This window comes from Fomitopsis serialis (genome assembly GCF_022376445.1).
Source record: "Fomitopsis serialis strain Sig1Antser10 chromosome Unknown B0H18scaffold_5, whole genome shotgun sequence".
In the NCBI taxonomy this organism is placed as follows: Eukaryota; Fungi; Basidiomycota; class Agaricomycetes; order Polyporales; family Fomitopsidaceae; genus Fomitopsis; species Fomitopsis serialis.
Window position 1 is genome coordinate 754718 of NW_025954965.1, and position 17489 is coordinate 772206.

The 17489-nt window shown below is 50.9% G+C and overlaps 7 protein-coding genes across 7 annotated transcripts; 2 read left to right on the plus strand and 5 right to left on the minus strand.

The window, feature by feature from the left end:
• Positions 1–243: 243 nt before the first annotated feature.
• Positions 244–1243, plus strand: B0H18DRAFT_1114743 (transcriptional regulator TACO1-like protein; the record flags this gene model as incomplete). The annotated part of the gene is made up of 6 exons (XM_048033161.1): positions 244–285; positions 341–362; positions 425–608; positions 661–726; positions 779–953; positions 1004–1243. The coding sequence occupies 6 exons, from the start codon at positions 244–246 to the stop codon at positions 1241–1243; spliced, it is 729 nt and encodes a 242-aa protein (XP_047898774.1).
• A 6274-nt stretch (positions 1244–7517) lies between these two features.
• B0H18DRAFT_869679 (limkain-b1-type NYN domain-containing protein) lies at positions 7518–8087 on the minus strand (the record flags this gene model as incomplete). Its single annotated transcript, XM_048040038.1, has 3 exons — positions 7518–7699; positions 7764–7988; positions 8048–8087. Coding segments are annotated over 3 exons (447 nt in total), but the record flags the coding sequence as incomplete, so codon positions are not given.
• B0H18DRAFT_492624 (glycoside hydrolase) lies at positions 8032–11696 on the plus strand. Its single transcript, XM_048038290.1, has 17 exons — positions 8032–8171; positions 8222–8542; positions 8597–8794; positions 8847–8932; positions 8983–9055; positions 9110–9226; positions 9281–9493; positions 9545–9875; positions 9927–9977; positions 10025–10115; positions 10172–10724; positions 10783–10839; positions 10894–11141; positions 11200–11289; positions 11346–11410; positions 11467–11504; positions 11558–11696. Exons 2-17 carry the CDS (start codon positions 8356–8358, stop codon positions 11575–11577), a joined length of 2418 nt encoding a protein of 805 aa, XP_047898776.1. The 5' UTR covers positions 8032–8171; positions 8222–8355; the 3' UTR covers positions 11578–11696.
• Positions 11697–12159: 463 nt separating this feature from the next.
• On the minus strand, positions 12160–13217 carry B0H18DRAFT_978970 (uncharacterized protein). Its single transcript, XM_048044361.1, has 8 exons — positions 13163–13217; positions 13001–13098; positions 12859–12944; positions 12796–12800; positions 12589–12726; positions 12505–12520; positions 12309–12454; positions 12160–12257 (listed from the first exon to the last, which is right to left on the minus strand). The coding sequence occupies exons 1-7, from the start codon at positions 13182–13184 to the stop codon at positions 12325–12327; spliced, it is 495 nt and encodes a 164-aa protein (XP_047898777.1). The 5' UTR covers positions 13185–13217; the 3' UTR covers positions 12160–12257; positions 12309–12324.
• On the minus strand, positions 13010–13913 carry B0H18DRAFT_978973 (uncharacterized protein). The gene is made up of 5 exons (XM_048044362.1): positions 13895–13913; positions 13636–13806; positions 13550–13584; positions 13163–13499; positions 13010–13098 (listed from the first exon to the last, which is right to left on the minus strand). The coding sequence occupies exons 2-4, from the start codon at positions 13776–13778 to the stop codon at positions 13294–13296; spliced, it is 384 nt and encodes a 127-aa protein (XP_047898778.1). The 5' UTR covers positions 13779–13806; positions 13895–13913; the 3' UTR covers positions 13010–13098; positions 13163–13293.
• Positions 13914–14495: 582 nt separating this feature from the next.
• Positions 14496–15996, minus strand: B0H18DRAFT_978977 (tryptophan synthase beta subunit-like PLP-dependent enzyme). The gene is made up of 5 exons (XM_048044363.1): positions 15774–15996; positions 15417–15715; positions 15162–15340; positions 14815–15108; positions 14496–14759 (listed from the first exon to the last, which is right to left on the minus strand). The coding sequence occupies exons 1-5, from the start codon at positions 15882–15884 to the stop codon at positions 14506–14508; spliced, it is 1137 nt and encodes a 378-aa protein (XP_047898779.1). The 5' UTR covers positions 15885–15996; the 3' UTR covers positions 14496–14505.
• Positions 15997–16181: 185 nt separating this feature from the next.
• Positions 16182–17378, minus strand: B0H18DRAFT_978979 (uncharacterized protein). The gene has a single exon (XM_048044364.1). It carries the CDS (start codon positions 17137–17139, stop codon positions 16522–16524), a length of 618 nt encoding a protein of 205 aa, XP_047898780.1. The 5' UTR covers positions 17140–17378; the 3' UTR covers positions 16182–16521.
• Positions 17379–17489: the final 111 nt, after the last annotated feature.

Here is a 17489-nt window from a genome sequence, read left to right on the forward strand (position 1 = left end):
CTTCACACGGCGCGAGGTCTCCGCGTCACCCTGCGCTCAGACTGCGACGAACCACCTCCATGAATCTCTTGCGACTGTCCTCGCGGCTTGTACTGGGCGTAGCTACTCGGAGGCCACTCCACACTTCCTGTGTTTGCGCTTCAGGACATAACAAAGTCAGTGTATGGTCCTCCAACCCTGGCAGTTTAGTGAACTGACCGAAGCGTCACGCAGTGGTCGAAAATCAAAGGAGTAAAGGGTGTCATGGACCGCGAAAGAGGAAAGATACATAGCAAAGCGAACAAGGTCCGTCTTCACGCGTAGTGCTTTGTCGATGCGTCCAGCTGAACCTGCCACGCAGGATATAGCGATCGCGGTGCGAAGTACGCCTGTTTGCCCTCATTCCCGTCGTTGAACTGTGGTTCCAATCTCCTTCGTATGGTAGCGGGAGGGAGCCTTGACCCCGAGACGAATATGACACTGGCTGCGGTACTGCAGAGGTTGAAGGCACAAGGCGTGCCGAAGGAGCTTGTCGAGAACGCTCTCAAAAGGGCTGCTGGTGGAGGGGAAAGGGGAGACCAGCAGCTGGTCTATGAGGCTATAGCGCCTGGATCCGTCGGGTTGATCATGTATGTCCATCCGCCACTCTCTTGTCGAAGCCCTTACACCGACTCCGCGTAGAGAATGCCAAACGGACAATGTGACCCGGGCCATGCACAAGGTGCGCAATGTACTCACGACAAATAGGTACGCCTTGGCAACTATTGTTGTTGATGCCACGATGTTGACTGTAGCCTAGCGCACGTCTCGCACCAGTCAAGTTTATGTTCACTCGGCAAGGTCTCGTGAAGGTGGCACTGGAACATGACGGGTCATACGCAGAACTGCTTGAGCCTCTCATCGAGAAGATGATAGATGCAGGTGCCGAGGACTTCGTGGAGTCAGTACCAGAAGAGGGCGATGCGGAGGTTACTGTAAGTGTTCCTCAATTGGCTTCAGGGCTTGTAGCTAACCCGCACTTCAGTTCACCTGCCAGCCAGAAGACCTCAACAAGTTGACCTCAGTTGCCACGAAGACGGGTATGTGCAAGGAGCTCCTGAGCAGTGACCTCGTATATAGTCCTGTAGAGAAGACTGCAGACCTAGACGAGGACACTGTTCGAAACACTGGACGAAAATTGCGATATTTTCATGTGAAAGATTGTAAACAAGAGGCCAAACAATTTTTGTGTATTTCATCTGAGAATGATCTTCAAAATGATTGAAAATATCTTTGCTCTCCTTCTTAGTGAAAGATTGGAAAAGGATTGATGAGAGCTTTGAAATCATTTGATTGCTGTCATACATGTGTCTTTCTGCCTCAATGATTCAATAAGTATATGAGGCATACTAGCAATCAATTTGACTCTAATGATTACAGAAAGATACAAAACCAGAACTTGAAGTCCTGATTGTCAATCCTTGCTTGAACTTTCTGTTGAGAATGATAGTGATTTGGTTTTGAATCTTATGGCCTTGAAGTATTGAAGAAAGATGGTAAACAATGATCATAGAACAGGATTTCAAATCTTATTAACAGATTTTGTGGCCAATGATAAGAAGGATATTATGAATCCAGTCTCTATCAGTGTACATCTTGCTACAGTGCATATTGTGTCATGTTCTGCATATGTTTACTAGGTTTTATCATGAATGATTTAAAAAAGATTGCAGACATTTTTCTCTATCTTTTGGCAAGAAGGATCACTTTATTATGCTAGATGGCCAGGCATCATGGTTGTATGGTACATCTGTGATCCAGCCATCATTCATTCAGAGATCATTAGCTTTGAAAGATATATAATGGATTGTCACACCCTGTTATGAATCCTTTTGCCATCATGTTCCATGAAGGATGTCAAAATGATTGTCACACCCTGTTATGAATCTTTTTGTGATCACTTTCCTCAAAAGATACATAAATGATTGTGACAGACTGTGAATTTGCAAGGGGTTTAATTCAGTCACAAACAGAGCTATCATAGCAGCAATCATGTACAGCTGTGGACACTGTGCCACTGTGGTGGTCCCTGCCAAACAGAGGCTATGAATGGTCTGTGCCACATGCATTCCATATATGACATTCTCTTTTGCTCAATCAGGGTCAGCATTTACCCCCATTCACAATGTACACAGAAGTGCAGAGTACAACACAACTTACTTCCAAGTGTAGTGTGTGATGCAGGAATGTATTGTACATGCTACAATACACACTGAGATGTACATTGTGAGTGGCACAGCACATTGATGTACTTCAATGAATGTGATGCACATCTGGATATACATTGTACATAGTCATATAGAGCATGGCCTGCTTGGTCAAGGCCAATGTATGTGGGAATGTATCATACATGCTACGATGTACACTGGGATGTACATTGTGAGTGGCACAGCACATTGATATAGTTCAGCCAATGCAATGTACATGTGGATGCACATTATGCATAGTCACCAGAGCATGGCCTGTTTTATCAAGGCCAATGTATGCAAGATTGTACTGTACATGTAATGATGTACATTGGGATGTACAATGCAAGCGGCTGAGCATGTTAATGTACCTCAACAAATGCCATGTGCATCTGTATATACATTGTGCATTGCCAATAGACCATAGCCTGCTTGGTCAAGATCAATATATGCAGGAATATACTGTACTTGATACAATGTACACTGGGATGTACATTGTGAGTGGCACAGCACATTAATGTACCTCAACAAATGCCATGTGCATCTGTATGTACATTGTGCATTGCCAATAGACCATAGCCTGCTTGGTCAAGGTTAATATATGCAGGAATGTACCATACATGCTATGATGTACACTGGGATGTACATCATGAGTGGCACAGCACATTAATGTACCTCAATAAATGCAATGCACATCTGGATGTACATTATGCATAGTCAAATGGAGCATGGCCTGCTTCATCAAGGCCAATGCACATGGGAAAATATCATACATGCTACAATGTATACTGGGATGTACATTGTGAGTGGCACAGCAAGTTAATGTACTTCAGCCAATGTGATGTGCATCTGGATGTACACTATGCATAGTCAATAGAGCATGGCCTGCATGGTCAAGGTCAATGTATGCAGCAATGTACTGTACATGCTATGATGTACACTGGGATGTACATAGTGAGTGGCACAGCACATTCATGTACTTTAATGAACATAATGCACATCTGAATGTACATATTGCATTGTCAACAGAGCATGACCTGCTTGGTTAATGTTGGTGTATGTGGCAATATACTGTATGTGCTACATTGTACATTGACATGTACACTGCAAGTAGCAGAGCACATTGATGTACTTCAACCAATGCAACATACATCTCAATGTATATTGTGCATAGTCAATAGAGCATGGTTTACTCACTCATCACTCTCAGTATGCTGGGCAATCTTGATGACAAGACTGCATTTGATCGAGATGTATGTTGCATTGGTTGAAGTACATCAATGTGCTCTGCTACTTGCAGTGTACATGTCAATGTACAATGTAGCACATACAGTATATTGCCACATACACCAACATTAACCAAGCAGGTCATGCTCTGTTGACAATGCAATATGTACATTCAGATGTGCATTATGTTCATTAAAGTACATGAATGTGCTGTGCCACTCACTATGTACATCCCAGTGTACATCATAGCATGTACAGTACATTGCTGCATACATTGACCTTGACCATGCAGGCCATGCTCTATTGACTATGCATAGTGTACATCCAGATGCACATCACATTGGCTGAAGTACATTAACTTGCTGTGCCACTCACAATGTACATCCCAGTATACATTGTAGCATGTATGATATTTTCCCATGTGCATTGGCCTTGATGAAGCAGGCCATGCTCCATTTGACTATGCATAATGTACATCCAGATGTGCATTGCATTTATTGAGGTACATTAATGTGCTGTGCCACTCATGATGTACATCCCAGTGTACATCATAGCATGTATGGTACATTCCTGCATATATTAACCTTGACCAAGCAGGCTATGGTCTATTGGCAATGCACAATGTACATACAGATGCACATGGCATTTGTTGAGGTACATTAATGTGCTGTGCCACTCACAATGTACATCCCAGTGTACATTGTATCAAGTACAGTATATTCCTGCATATATTGATCTTGACCAAGCAGGCTATGGTCTATTGGCAATGCACAATGTATATACAGATGCACATGGCATTTGTTGAGGTACATTAACATGCTCAGCCGCTTGCATTGTACATCCCAATGTACATCATTACATGTACAGTACAATCTTGCATACATTGGCCTTGATAAAACAGGCCATGCTCTGGTGACTATGCATAATGTGCATCCACATGTACATTGCATTGGCTGAACTATATCAATGTGCTGTGCCACTCACAATGTACATCCCAGTGTACATCGTAGCATGTATGATACATTCCCACATACATTGGCCTTGACCAAGCAGGCCATGCTCTATATGACTATGTACAATGTATATCCAGATGTGCATCACATTCATTGAAGTACATCAATGTGCTGTGCCACTCACAATGTACATCTCAGTGTGTATTGTAGCATGTACAATACATTCCTGCATCACACACTACACTTGGAAGTAAGTTGTGTTGTACTCTGCACTTCTGTGTACATTGTGAATGGGGGTAAATGCTGACCCTGATTGAGCAAAAGAGAATGTCATATATGGAATGCATGTGGCACAGACCATTCATAGCCTCTGTTTGGCAGGGACCACCACAGTGGCACAGTGTCCACAGCTGTACATGATTGCTGCTATGATAGCTCTGTTTGTGACTGAATTAAACCCCTTGCAAATTCACAGTCTGTCACAATCATTTATGTATCTTTTGAGGAAAGTGATCACAAAAAGATTCATAACAGGGTGTGACAATCATTTTGACATCCTTCATGGAACATGATGGCAAAAGGATTCATAACAGGGTGTGACAATCCATTATATATCTTTCAAAGCTAATGATCTCTGAATGAATGATGGCTGGATCACAGATGTACCATACAACCATGATGCCTGGCCATCTAGCATAATAAAGTGATCCTTCTTGCCAAAAGATAGAGAAAAATGTCTGCAATCTTTTTTAAATCATTCATGATAAAACCTAGTAAACATATGCAGAACATGACACAATATGCACTGTAGCAAGATGTACACTGATAGAGACTGGATTCATAATATCCTTCTTATCATTGGCCACAAAATCTGTTAATAAGATTTGAAATCCTGTTCTATGATCATTGTTTACCATCTTTCTTCAATACTTCAAGGCCATAAGATTCAAAACCAAATCACTATCATTCTCAACAGAAAGTTCAAGCAAGGATTGACAATCAGGACTTCAAGTTCTGGTTTTGTATCTTTCTGTAATCATTAGAGTCAAATTGATTGCTAGTATGCCTCATATACTTATTGAATCATTGAGGCAGAAAGACACATGTATGACAGCAATCAAATGATTTCAAAGCTCTCATCAATCCTTTTCCAATCTTTCACTAAGAAGGAGAGCAAAGATATTTTCAATCATTTTGAAGATCATTCTCAGATGAAATACACAAAAATTGTTTGGCCTCTTGTTTACAATCTTTCACATGAAAATATCGCAATTTTCGTCCAGTGAAAGGTGAAGCGGATTGTCGAGGTACTCGAGGAGAGAGTTGATGATGTGCTCAAAGTATGGACTACACTAGACCATTAATGATTCACTGGATGCTGTCGTTCTGTGCTGGAGGGATAGCTGATCATAGTGGCGACCGTTCCACTCCGTATTCGCGATGAAGGGGATTTGTTATAAGTGAGGTACTAATCACTTATCATGCGATTGCGGAGTGTGTCCACACCATCATAATATGTACATTGCTACCAATACGATCAATTCAAACACAGCAGAAACTGTAAAACAATGCGACGACAGAGCAGAGAGCGTGAATACATCCAAGCGATATGATACAACATTGACGATGTGAGAGGAGCAGTGCGTAACTGTGTCCGTCGTGATACATGACAACCTCCGTTCTTCAGCGCATAACGCAGAGACAAGCAGGTCGCCTGGAGTACCTCATCGAGCGAGGACTCACAGAGAGGCCTGGCCAATCCAGTCCGGGTGGAGTTTCATCCACGCGTAGCCCTGACTGCCACCCATCGTTACCAATCCGCGCTCTTCCGCTTCGGTGGAGAAAGCCTTGAAGTTCGGGAAGCCAGCGTTCTTGTACTCGTTCCTGTGTCGTTGGGACAACAGAACGGCAACGGTGGACCGCAGTAGTTCTGGCTTCGCCGTGGTCTGGTGCAGCTCCTCCATTGCGCGCACGAGGTTCGCGAAGTGCGGCTCCAACCAGGAAAGGGCAGTAGCGGGTGCAGGGTCAGAGCTGGATGTCGGGGAAGGGCCCGGGAGAGAGGGCGCCGCACTCGAGGGCGATGAACGTGCACTCAGTGTTGTAAGCAAGGTACGAGCGGCGTTAGCGCGCGTGGTGTTGGGGGGCTGGTACACGGGTGACGGTATGTTATCAAGCACGGGCGCAGTGCCATTTGAGCCAGGCGCGTGTTGGGACGGGTCATCTCGGATGCCAATGCGTGATGCTGAATCCACATCGGAAAGAGCCTCGCTGGCAGGACAAAGCATGTCCATCACGGTACGCGGACGCTCTGCTACTGGCGCAGCCATGGCCACGGATGGCGGATCTGACAGGCTGGATGCTTGCGCGGGAGCGACAGGCGGGACGGGAAAAGCATCGCCACCTCTGAAGAGAGCCTTCACCTCTACCGGCGAGAGAGAAGAAGGGCGTGGAACGCTGGCGGCATCTTTGCTTGGTCCTGCACACGGGACTTCAGGAATGGCAGGTGTGCCCGTCAATTTCACCCGGGCAGGCCACTCATCCGTCTTGCTCTCCTCCACAGGCGTGACAGAGATGTATGGCTAGTAGTTGCACGTCAGAAGCAGTCCCATACATTAATATGAAGAGTCAAACTTACCGATGGAGAGCTGTTCGAAGGCGTCCGGCTACTGCTGAGGTTCTTGAGATGAAGGTTCAGATCGGCAATGTCGGGCCCGGAATCGCCAAGATCGATGGCCTCGTCAGGCATGGTCTTCGACATCAGTCTAGTAGAGCCCGGCTCGGACGATGGAGTAGGTAGGCCTACTTGGGTCGGCCCCTGGGGACGTAGCAGGCTGCCGCCTGATCCTGCTGTGTCGGGCGTATCACCTCCATCTGGTGTCCATGCTGCCTGCAGAGGCGTAGTCGGCGCGCGGGGACTTCTGGTGTACGCTGGGGTCTGCAAAGGTTCGATGGTAGGCCGTTGCTGGAGAGGGTCGCGGAAGGAAAGGCGACGCGAGGATTTGGGTGCGAGGGGCGAAGCTTGAGCAAGCGTCGAGTTGACGGATGATTGCGCTCTCCTGTGCCCGGAACGCGGCTGGTCTCCAGGGGTAGGAAGACCCGAAGCGGGCTTCTCCTTCCCGAGGATGTCAGTGCCCCAGTCGAGAACAGCAGTTGCCTGCGATCTGAGGCTGTTGTGTGTCGAATGCGGTGCAACGAGGACAACACGGTATCGTCGGAGGCGCAGCACCGACACTGCATATACAAAGTCTCTGTCTCCGGAGATGAGGACGATGGTCGCTGGGGCCGGAGTGTCCAATGCGTAAGTAAGCATGTCCACTAAGTCGGGTACAGATCGCTATGTTAGGATGGAAGACGAGGCTGCGAAGCATGAAGCACCGACCAATCATCATCTTATCGGCAACGTCCTTCCTTCCATTATGCGGGCAGTCGGTGAGAGACACACCACATGACTGTAACTCGGAACGTAGGATAGTGGACTTTGGTGACTGTTCGGAGAGTTCCAGGTAGGCTTTGAAGAGCTTCACGCTTCCATAGGTATGTGCAATCTCGCGAATATTGTTGACGATGTCATAGCCGGTCATACTGCTCGACGGGCAGCAGTTCTCTGTAACACGTAAACTGGAGATCAGCACTTCTCGGGCCCGAAGGTGCCGTGGGACACACCGTAGTCCCAAAATATGGCGACATGTTCGTCGTCCGACATAAAGACGGTGGAGGGAAGAGAATATAACGAGCGGGAGCCGCAGAGAGCGCGGCTGTGGATGGAGGCCTGGAGGAAGGAGCATGGGTATGAGCCATGTTTATAGCTGCGCGGGCGCCGGCGCCAACGCACGGCAGCCTGACAGTCGCGCGTCTGTTCTTAAACACCTGCCTTTTCGGGCGATTGACTGGGCGGCGCGTCGCGACGGTGGCGGACACGATCACCTGCAGGCGCCCGCCACGTTCTCTGTACGCGTCGACCTCAGCTAGCAATGCGTCTCTGGTGGGCCCTCCTGCCTCTCGTCCCCGCCGCCCTCGCGCAGTCAGGAAACGACTCCGAGTCTCTGCTATGGGGCGCATACCGCCCCAATCTCTACTTTGGGCTCAGGCCCAGGATCCCGCAGTCGCTCATGACAGGTCTCTTGTGGTATGGCACACAAGACTACCAGTCCCTCACCCGTCAGTCCAGGCTGTGAACTCTGCTGGAGATTCTGACAATGAGCATTGCCTCAGGCGCACGACATAACTGTGATCAGGGAGACGGTCTAAGCGGTTACACTTGGACAGAGTACGATGCACGCGAAGGCGGGGTACAAGTCATCAAGGATGCTCCGAATAACGTCGTCATCACGACTGAGTTCCTGAAAGTACCAGGGGGAGCCCACGGCGGAAGTTGGGCCGCACGCATCAAAGGAGAACCGCTGAATCCAGGTTCGTACCTCATTACGTTTGGCGGATCAGCACAAGCAGACAGGACAACAAGCATTTCCTAGTCGGATATCCGCCATTTTTTATGCTGGGCTGGAGGGCCTCGGAGGGCTAGAGATGGAGAATGAGGAGAACGAGAACGTTGGTGATGTCTTCGCATTTGACAGAGTCTTGCCTCATGTCGGCCGTAGGGTTTCAATGGGCCTGCCAAGATTATGGGTAATTCTCCGGACTTGGATGAGTTCTCGATCCGCATTGTGGATGGTAAGTGAACTCACTCTCAGTGATTTGGTAACTCGTTGAATAGCTGCCTTGTAGGGCCGAATAATCGACATGTCGAGAGCGGCCCGTTCGCCCACGACCATGCGCACCGCATTGGCAAGACTCATTTCGCTGGCCTTCGTGCCCAGCCTGGCACGATCTGGCAAGCAAGAGGTTTGCTCCGGTTTCCTTCTTGCGTGACACGGAGCCTGACTAAATTGACTGAAGAGTTCATTTTGAAAAACATCCTGGACCATGCGCGTGACGCCTTGGGGGCGTATCAGGATACAAGCAAAGGTCTTCCCGATCCATCCTTCACGTTGCAACTATCGGACGAAGTGTACTCTGCAAGCAACCTATATGCAGTACAGAAACTCTTCGACGGTCCTTTCCAATTTGATGTGTACTACGAGAGTGAGAGCGCGAAGCAACCGTTGGATGGTGAGCTATCTCAGATAGCGTCAGTGGCTGATACTGAACCGCCTCTTGTAGCCTCTGTGCTAGAAGAAGGGATACCTGCTCTGCTCTCGAAGTACGACAAGCGCTTCGACACCGTGCTCGCCGTACCCGCTGATTATCCTACCACCGACCCGGAAGCACTGAAAAGCTTCTCAAAGGCCATAACGTCCAACCTGATAGGGGGCATCGGCTATTTCTACGGTACTTCGATTGTGAACAAGGGGTTCAGATTTGAGTGGGACAAGGAAGAAGACGACGCTTCCGAAAGCAATTTAGATATCGATGAAGGCGCCCGGTTGACTGAGCCGAAAGCTCTGCTGACGGCAACGCCCAGCAGAAGCTTCTTTCCAAGAGGGTTCTACTGGTGCGTATCCACTTCAGTCGATTATTCTTTTCTCATACTATGATACGACAGGGACGAAGGGTTCCATTTACTGCACATCGGCGAATGGGATAACGACCTCAGGTAAGTGCGTTCGGTTGGTATATGTTCATCGTGCTCACGCTTGCCAGTCTTGAGATCTTGAAGGACTGGATCAACCTGATTGATGAAGATGGCTGGGTCGCACGGGAACAGATCCTTGGCGAGGAAGCCCGCAGCAAAGTGCGTAGAGCTTTGTCGTTGGGTCGGGACTGCACTTAGACTCTAGACACCATCAGGTGCCACCTGAGTTCCAGACACAAGTCCCGACAAACGCAAATCCGCCCACGCTTGCGATGGCCGTCACTGCGTTCATCCATCGTATCAAGGCCTCCTCTGGTGGTCTGTCCGACGCAGACCTAGGAATGGACGTTGGCATGGGTGCCGGCTCACAGGTCCCGCTCACTGGCGCTGTGTCCCACCCAGGTAGCAAGTACGTCACGGACCACGCGCTGGCGACGTCCTACCTGAGGTCAATCTATGCACCGCTCAAACGGCACTACGACTGGTTCCGGCGCACGCAACGCGGGCAGATCAAGCAATATGGCCGCAAGGCACGCTCGCGCACGGAGGCGTACCGCTGGCGCGGGCGCAGCGAACAGCACGTCCTGACCAGCGGCATGGACGACTACCCGCGTGGACCGCCGCATGCCGGCGAACTGCATCTCGATCTGATCAGCTGGATGGCGTTCTTCTCGCGGACGATGCGGGAGATCGCGGAGTTCGTCGGTGAGGTAGACGATGCCGCTGCGTTTGAGGAGATTGAAAAGGCGACGATCGGTAATATTGATGGTGAGTTTGTGGTGGCTTGTGGTGAGTCCCGGTGATCTGATCGTGCGCGGTGTCTTAGATCTGCATTGGAGTGAGGAGAACCAGATGTATTGCGACGTCGGGGTAGATAACGATGGTGCGTCCGAATCTATTAGTCCATCTAAGCTGACCCATTGACATGTCCCTTCAGATGAGTCCTACCACGTATGCCACAGAGGGTACCTCTCCATCTTCCCCATGCTGCTAGGCCTCCTTCCCCCCGACTCGCCGCACCTCGGCGCGATCCTCGACATCGTCCGCGACCCGGAACACCTTTGGTCTCCGTTCGGCCTGCGTAGTCTGTCTATTTCGCATCCTGAGTTCGGCAAGGGCGAGAACTACTGGAAGGGCCCGATATGGATGCAGATGAACTTCCTCGCTCTGCAGTCGCTTTATAAGGTGCGGTCTCCATTCAATGTGTGCGATTGATGTGTTTTGACGGAGATGTCCTTCGCAGACGTATGCTGTCCAGGAGGGTCCGTACCGGCAGCGTGCACAGGAGATTTACTCGGAGTTGAGAAGGAACGTTGTGGACAACGCCTTCAAGGTAATAAATTATCTTGCTGTCTTTCTACGTTGTCCAGAACGCTGAGACGGCCTCAGGAGTATCAAAGGACAGGCTACGTATGGGAACAGTATGACGCTGTTTCAGGAGAAGGAAGGAGAAGGTATGTTCACATGCGGCTTTCGGTGCGCTTGTCGTCGCTGAATCAGCTTTTGCCAGTCACCCATTCACGGGCTGGACGTCCCTCGTAGCCCTGAGTACGTCTTCGCGCCTCCATTTGCTTAGCCGTCGTTCTAATGTACTTCCACAGTCCTGGCTGAGAAGTACTAAAAGCCCAGATTGCGTAAGTGTCCTGTGCAATGCATCAGGCACGTCGTTTGTCATCTTCCCATTCTACATGTGTATCATAGTACCGTTCCTACCTTTTTGCGGACATATGCGGACTAAAATTGTGCGATATCTATTGATACTACTATGCCGAAGAACTTCTTGCGCAGCCAAACAAGGGTCGTGGCAAGTCGATGCATTGGTAGCCGTGAAGGTGACGTGACTCGGAGTGGCCTATGTGCGTGGTGTAATCAATACACCAATCCTCCGCTGAGTACTAGTAGACGATGTCATACAGCGAACGGTCAAAACCAGAGCGACAAATGAAGGAAGGTCATGCGATAACGAATACGACCCTCGGAACCCCTACGGAAGGATGCCCTGACTCCTCGAGTAGGCGTGAGGTGCCGGTCTCGAGTTCCGCGTTACTACCTCTCGCCGCTGCCGGTTGCTCGACATCGATTTCTCGCACATCCGCTAATCCCTCGCCCAATTCCCAGTCGCTGCCCATAGTCATGTCCTCCGGAGAATTGCCTGGCCCGCGGGCAGGCGACCCGGTGAGGCTTCCTACCAGACGCGCGAAACGGATGTCGGATATTTGTGATGGGGCAGATGTGTCGACACCAGAGAAGTACGCTTCCCGTAAGTTGAGGTAGAAGTGCGAGAGCAGAATTGTTTGCAATCTGTTCGATGTCTCAAACGGATCGTACCCTCGAGCATGGCAAATGACGCACGCGTAGGCAATGGGAATTATGTCTCCGATGACACTCTAACAGGTCGCGTGAGATTTGGAGTGGGTGTATGCACCGAAGAAGCACGAGTGACACTGACTGTAGTCGCGTCCAGGACGATATTGATGGTCATGAGGAGGAAGATTGCACTTGGCTAGGTCAGTCTGAGCGTGCCCGGGCGCGTTGTACAGGGACTCACACAAAATACATTGTGCCTGTCAGTGGGGCGCATTATTCGGGGAGAAGGATCAGACACGAAGGCAACCGATTAATGCTGACTTACCATCTCTAAGGAAGAGCTTTGCCAAAGGGATATCAGTCTGCACGTCGTTGGCGAGCTTGGCCGTGTAGACATAGCGCCAGGTCGCCGCCAACAGCAATACCTCGGGGATAACGGTGGATGCTTGCCCAGCAGGGTACACTGTTTGAATTATGACATGATCAGGTCGTCACGAGAGTCAGTTACAAGTCAAACGGAAAAGCTCCGCACATGATCTAGAGTGCACAGTGAATCGAAACTAGTCAAGTATCTTATACAGGACATGAGGCGTACCGATCAATTGCAGGGTTGCCGCCGCTGGTGATCTCGCAGCCAACAGGTTGGGGTACGGATACCTCGGTGAGGGAGCAAATCTCATACTGACGGTCGTGGCTCTTGAGAGAGTTTGCATAGAGGTGAAGATGAACGGACGTACAACATCTATCGCGGCCTCCACTAGAGAGAACAGGCAAATTGCGACCGCGAGTGGCACGGAGCGATTACTGATGGCGTAGGCACGCAATGCCGTGAAGACTGTGAGGGAAAGGCGGATACTGTGAGTGGGGATATGGCAGTCTGAGTAGAAGTTCCTTCGCACCGCCATTAGCAATATGGAACATTGCGCCGGCGCATATCACTATCACATTCAAGATGTGACCGCTACATGAGGCAGTCCTGGTCATGAGTAAGCCTGGGACCATGGCGGGATGTTCTACCTCTACAGCAAGGTCAGCCTGTTTGCCGCACCCAAAGGAGATTGTACTTCACCTCGCATTTGGTGACGAAGAGTCCCAATATAACGGTCAAATATAGGTACACTGCAATGGAAAAATGCAGTAACAGGTACAATCCAGTTGCTACAGACATGCTTCGATGTCGCCATAACAGGTCGAATTCCCGCCAGAAGGTGAGACAGCGGTCATATGTGTAGATTGCTGTGCATGTAAGCCAAGGACACCTACGCAACACAGCAGAAGGCACTTACTGCACGCTGCGGAATAGCAGCAGTTTTCCACGAATCTGCGAGCCCTCGCATTAGTCGTCAAGTACACGAGGACCGGCACAACTCACCCTACATCGAGCATTGCCATCGCATATCCGACCTCGCCCGCAGACATTGCTGCGAACCAGTCTGCAAGTGGTGCAGCAACGTGTCGCATACATATATACCTGCGAACCATCAAAGAACCTTGATTGAAGTGACCACACGGCATGTATTGTACCACCGTGACGGTAGTCAGCCTGGAAGTCAGCATGTACAGTGTCAGTGCTGCCCAAGACGCGCTTGGGCTTAAGGGGCTCATTGGCTATCGTGGGACGGGTGGCATACTCAGCACCGAACCGGGATCGTTACTTTAGTCGCAAGGCAGGGGCGGTGGCAACAGAGAACCACATGTCAGCTAATTCCATGATGCTAGATCCCGCGCCGAAAGGAGTGTACAGGCGGGATTCGTCGGCCTTGGTATTCCTTCTGTGTGCCCGTCAACATTTCACCATAACGAGCAGTGTCGAGAACTCAACGAAATTTGAGGCCGAGGTCGACCGGCACGCGTGCGGATCACCTGAAAACAAGGCCAGGCGAAGGCCCTCCGCCTGTGCACACATTTTCGGGAGGGGGTCTAACAATATGGAATTAGCTGGTATGTCAGGAATACAAGAGATGGAGCATCTGCCTGCCTCGCCTTGCATCCTGTGGCCAGCCACACACCCACACACGCGGCCGGCATGTACCGGGCGAACAGGATCCCGACTCGCGATCAGCGCTGAACCATCGTGTGGATCATGCATATTGTCAGACACACGCCGACAGCGAAACATAGGAATCTTACGACAGCATCATGATACATGACCACGGCAGCGGTATGTACCTATCAGTTAGATGCAGTACGTGCGAATACAGTGGGCAACAGTACAGTGTCTGCAGAGTAGACAACCCAGTGCTCACACGGCAATCTTCCACTGCTCACCATTACACAAAACCTCCCAGTGTGTCTGTCTCTTCAACTTGCTCTCTACGATGGTCCGATACTCGTCGAATTCCATGACCGAGATCTTGAACCCTCCGCACACAACGAAGACGACGGTTCGCGGATCCCCAGACGTGGACGGTGGTACAAGTTTGTTGAACAGCTCGCGGGAGTACGCCGGTACGAGCGTGGTCGAGCAGGCGAGCTCCGCGAGTATCTTGTGTTCGTCTGCAACGCGAGCCGTCAGAAAGCTGGTCCACGATCATCACATGGGAAGGCCTACTGGCAAAGAGTAGTCCAGCTTGCATAGCTAGTTCGTCGTCTACGCAGACACTCTTTATGCCGCCCTTTCTGTCAAGCGCCATGCGCACGGACCCCGAAGCAGGCGAGCTCGCACCTAGCGACGTCGCGCGTGAAGTGAGAGTGGGAAGGTGCGCAACGGTCACGTCGTACTTGTCGCAATGCACAGGTCGGACACCCTTCGCGGGCTCAGTTGTGGTGGAGAACGCACCAGGGTTGAGAGCGAGTGACTGGTAGAAACAGCTCGATCCCGTGGTCTCGAGAGCGACGACAGGAACTGACGGACAAATCAGTGAGAAGCTCTGACGAGCGCGGAGAAGGGGGACTGACCGTCATCCCATCCGACCGACTTGCAGCCGAGCATAACTCCGCCACAGAGACCGGCGCCGCCGACGCTGCAGAAGATGGCGTCCGGCTTGGCTTTGTTGGGTAGCTGTCGGGTGAGCTCTGCGATCATCGAGCTATGGCCTTCCCAGAGGAGAGGCTCGTTGTATGCAGGTACCATGACACTAGTCAGCAGATGTTGCCGAGATGAAGAGTTCGTTAGCTATGTTCGCCGTGGGTAAGCCAACGGGTCATGCATACGCGTTTGAGTCGGCCGCTACAGCCTGCTCTGCTGCTCTAGAGGCGTCGAGGTAGATCTTGCCTGCCGTGACGATCTCTGCGCCTTCTCGTTTCATGAACTCTACGGTGGATGCGTCGACACCCTCTGGAAGGAAGACAGTACACCGAAGGCGTAGTGCCTTGGACGCGCACGCTGCAGCGAGGCCGGCATTCCCTGAGGAGGCAATAATGACATGAACATCAGGTCCGCGTTGGCGACGCGCGTGCAAGATGAAGTATGATATCCCGCGCGACTTGAAGGACTGCCCAGGCTGAAAGTGCTGTTCTTGTCGTACATTGGCCACGTAGACTTTGTGTACCAGGAATAAGAATTCGTACCTCAAGCTTCAGATACACATTACAATTGAGACGAGCAGAGATGTGCGGTGAGTGGATGAGCGGAGTCTCCAGCCAGAGTTTCTCGGGATCACTATCGGCCGCAGTGGTCATGATGATGGGTTTGCACGTTCTGCCATCTACCCTTCCGCTACGGGCGTTCTTGTACTACTTGTTTGCAATCTGACTCAGTCGTGAGTCAGTCAAGCGGGAGTGTTACTAAGAGGTTGGAATTGACTCACCCTGGACGTTGTGCGGCCCGTTGGTATCAGTTCCCATCCCGAGTGATGGAGAATGGCCGCACGTGACCGTGGCGCGCCTGTTACAGTGTACGCGGCGGGTCGCGAGCACGACAGTCACTGGCAAGCAGTACCCGCAGGAGTTTGCACTCAGAGCCCATCTTACTGATGCGCGTGCGTAGCATGCTCCTGAACGTTACACATAAATAACTGCCAACATGCGTGTGAACATGGTACGATTCCGAAAGCAAAAACGAAAGCGACGTGGAAGTGGCGAGAGCTAGTACATAGCGAAGGATAGCAGCATGGCTGACGAACGACGAACGAAAGCGGTGAATGAATGAGTATGCAAGATGCGATGCGAGGGGTCGCGCTACGTTGGTATCATACATCGGTGAAAACATGTTGCTGTCGTAGGGGGCATGAAAGGGATTGCGGTGTCCGTCTCGGGATGTACGGATGCGGATCATTACCTGTAACCTGAAGGGGGGAACACGATTTACACCATTTCGTCAGAATTCGTCCGGGTCGAAGTGCAATGAGTCGAAATGCAGCGAGTCCAGTCGCATCTCCATGTCCAGTTCCCCCCCATATTGATCTTCAAGCGGTCCTCGATCCTCACTACGTCTCCGTAGCTCGTCTTCTGAGAGAGAGCCAACGGAGATGAGGGAATATGACGATGAGACCGTGGAAGTGGATGTCGCCAGCTTGGACAAACCGGCAGTGTCAGGATCGCTGCGCGTAGGTTCTGGCGCAGTAGCTGAGGACGACCCTTGCGTGAATAGCTTCTGCAGATCCAGGACGGATATTCTATTCCGGAATGACCTCCGTTTGCTAAGGCGTACGGGCGGGACGGGGCTTGTTGGCGTTGATGAGCGCACTTGCCCATAGTCCTCAATCGAGGGCGATGGGTGGATCCGCTGGGAGTAGGCTTTGGACGGCGAGGCGATTGCAGGCATTGTTTGCATGTTGTATCGCTTCGGCAGAGGACTACCTTCCGCGGGCATACCTAATGGATCAACGTCGGATTCTGCCGAGGTTGGTCGATGGTTCGGAGAGAAGGTAAAGAACTGGGCAAACGTAAGCGACTTGCGACGTGAAAGATTGGGGCTGCTCGGGCGGGGGCTCATCTCCCGTAGTAAGTCGCCATCTGAATACCGGACGTTCTCCGCGTCTGGCGAGGAGCACGTCGGCGATTCTGTATCCACCTCTGTCGCTGTCGGACGATGATTCTGAGAGAATGCGAAGACATGAGAGAGGGTGAGCGATTTCCGGCGAGGCAGCTTCGGGGAACTCGGGCGTGGTGCGGTATCCCGCCCCGCTGCATGCTCGGGCTTGCGCGCGGGCCGAACGTTCTCCTCTGAGCCCCAGGAGCCAGCGCTGTTAGAAGCGGACGTGCGTCGAGGCATTTTGCCTACGTTCTTTATCGACTTCAGCGCCTCTGTTGCACGCAGCCTGAGCGTCCGAGACTTCTTCATCC

Excerpts from the sequence above, each read along its gene's own strand:
- B0H18DRAFT_492624 (XM_048038290.1), top strand. The coding sequence starts at position 8,356 with ATGCGTCTCTGGTGGGCCCTCCTGCCTCTCGTCCCCGCCGCCCTCGCG. Across the intron at positions 9,227-9,280 it reads CACGATCTGGCAAGCAAGAG|AGTTCATTTTGAAAAACATC; the intron begins GTTTGCTCCGGT and ends AATTGACTGAAG. Across the intron at positions 11,142-11,199 it reads CTCTGCAGTCGCTTTATAAG|ACGTATGCTGTCCAGGAGGG; the intron begins GTGCGGTCTCCA and ends TGTCCTTCGCAG.
- B0H18DRAFT_978970 (XM_048044361.1), bottom strand. The coding sequence starts at position 13,184 with ATGTTCCATATTGCTAATGGCG. Across the intron at positions 13,099-13,162 it reads GTTCCATATTGCTAATGGCG|TCTTCACGGCATTGCGTGCC; the intron begins GTGCGAAGGAAC and ends TTTCCCTCACAG. Across the intron at positions 12,945-13,000 it reads TGGAGGCCGCGATAGATGTT|TATGAGATTTGCTCCCTCAC; the intron begins GTACGTCCGTTC and ends CACGACCGTCAG.
- B0H18DRAFT_978973 (XM_048044362.1), bottom strand. The coding sequence starts at position 13,778 with ATGCCGTGTGGTCACTTCAATCAAGGTTCTTTGATGGTTCGCAGGTAT. Across the intron at positions 13,585-13,635 it reads ATGGCAATGCTCGATGTAGG|ATTCGTGGAAAACTGCTGCT; the intron begins GTGAGTTGTGCC and ends GAGGGCTCGCAG. Across the intron at positions 13,500-13,549 it reads CTGCTATTCCGCAGCGTGCA|CAATCTACACATATGACCGC; the intron begins GTAAGTGCCTTC and ends TTACATGCACAG.
- B0H18DRAFT_978977 (XM_048044363.1), bottom strand. The coding sequence starts at position 15,884 with ATGACCACTGCGGCCGATAGTGATCCCGAGAAACTCTGGCTGGAGACT. Across the intron at positions 15,341-15,416 it reads GTAGCGGCCGACTCAAACGC|TGTCATGGTACCTGCATACA; the intron begins GTATGCATGACC and ends TCTGCTGACTAG. Across the intron at positions 14,760-14,814 it reads AGCTGGACTACTCTTTGCCA|ACGAACACAAGATACTCGCG; the intron begins GTAGGCCTTCCC and ends CTCGCGTTGCAG.
- B0H18DRAFT_978979 (XM_048044364.1), bottom strand. The coding sequence starts at position 17,139 with ATGAGCCCCCGCCCGAGCAGCCCCAATCTTTCACGTCGCAAGTCGCTT.